General features: G+C 46.5%; 1 protein-coding gene across 1 annotated transcript; it reads right to left on the bottom strand.

The window, feature by feature from the left end:
• Window positions 1-331: 331 nt before the first annotated feature.
• Window positions 332-1,246, bottom strand: TMEM74 (transmembrane protein 74; the record flags this gene model as incomplete). Its single annotated transcript, XM_081324858.1, has 1 exon — window positions 332-1,246. The coding sequence occupies one exon, from the start codon at window positions 1,244-1,246 to the stop codon at window positions 332-334; it is 915 nt and encodes a 304-aa protein (XP_081180984.1).
• Between the last annotated feature and the right edge of the window lie 368 nt (window positions 1,247-1,614).

Here is a 1,614-nt window from a genome sequence, read left to right on the forward strand (position 1 = left end):
ATTTTGATGGCGTGTCCATGGGAATACTGCAACGGTTGTCCGTGTGAAAAAGTTAGTCATCAATCACTTTTTTCAGTGCTGTTGTAACTTTGAATGGTCACTAAATGAATGGTTGTAAGTTACCAACTACCTGTATAACCTACTTTGAATATGTTCTTTCTCTTTCCCTGCTTAACATTATACATCTTTATAATGCAAAATTTCCTTTTATGTGTCGGCAAAGGAGCTTTTGTCAGTAGCGCTAGCTATTTTAAGGATCCTTTGCTCCGTTTAATGCAAATTATCCCCTACTCCCATTTTTTTTTTGCTGCTTCATTATATCAAGGCCAGGCTAACTTGTTACAGCAAGCGCTTCCTCTTCCACGAGTGATAACTCCATATTATCACTTGTAGAAGATTTCACTCGGAAATTGAAAGATCCATACAGTTTGGCCGACTCCTTGGAAGCTGCAAATCGGTTCCTCCTGTAGAGTTCTCCTTTCCACATTTGCAGCATCAGTAAACTAGACAACACAACACCTCCCAAGGTCAACAGACAAAGCCCAGCAATTACACACCGATCTAGGTGAGCCCCAATCCGGGCACTCTTCTTCTCTAGGCGCTCCATCTCTCGTGCCGCCACTGTGCTGGGATCCACAGTTACATCTCTGGGCACCACGTAGGAAACAATCACCAACAAAATCCCAAGGACCAAGAACAAGATGGCACTGATAAAGCTGTAATCCATAGATTTTCCACCAGCAGCCTCGGAGCCAGCATCATCTTCTTCCTCGGAAATGAAGGAAGATGGATCGTGGGGCCATTCTGGAGGCATCTCTGTGTCAGGCTCAGGGTGGGGAAGGAACTCCTGGTCTTGGCAACAGCTACGATGTACAAGACTCCCTGGGTGATTTAGGTGGTTGATGTTTTCATCCACACAGGTGAAAGAAGTCTCCGATTCACAGCAACAAGCCTTTTGGGGGGCAGTCTCCTCCTCTCCCTTTGAAAAGTTGGAGCAGGTGAAATGACCTGGGGACAACGAGGATACAGCAAGGAGGGATAGAGAGGGCTGAGCAGCGTCTTCCTTGGCTTCCCCTACAGCAGCTTTACAATGCTGCTCACAGCATTCAGCAGTCATAACTAGGAATGTATTCTTTGCCGCACTTTCATCAGGCTGGCCCCGGTATGATGTAGCCTGCAAGCCCAAACCTACACCGTGGCCCTCGGCTGATGGAGCTCCCTCTTTGGTGACTTGCAAGATCTCCATGGGTGCTTCAGAGCACAAGTCCCTTTCACCATTTACATTTCTGTAGTGTTGGCAAATGCAGCCAAGTTGCAACCGCAGTGGTGGTGAGGTGACTTCACCCACAACTTCTGACCTTTGGCTCCCATTTTGCTGGCTTCAGATACAGCCACCGCCACTCAGTTAAATAAATTTACTTGAAGATGCCTTCTTTTTCAAGCCGCATTTGCCGTAGGAAGAGAAGAAGCAAGTTCATCCGTAGATCATCTGTTGTGAGTCAAAGGGAAATGGAACAGAACTGCAGTGAAGATTATTGTCACTACCCTGATTTTTATCCAGTCTCTCTGCAAGTGGATGGAAACAGTCAAGGTGAAGGCTTTAACCAGCCACTT

The sequence above is a fragment of the Vipera berus genome (assembly GCF_964194415.1).
Source record: "Vipera berus genome assembly, chromosome: 3".
Lineage (NCBI taxonomy): Eukaryota > Metazoa > Chordata > Lepidosauria > Squamata > Viperidae > Vipera > Vipera berus.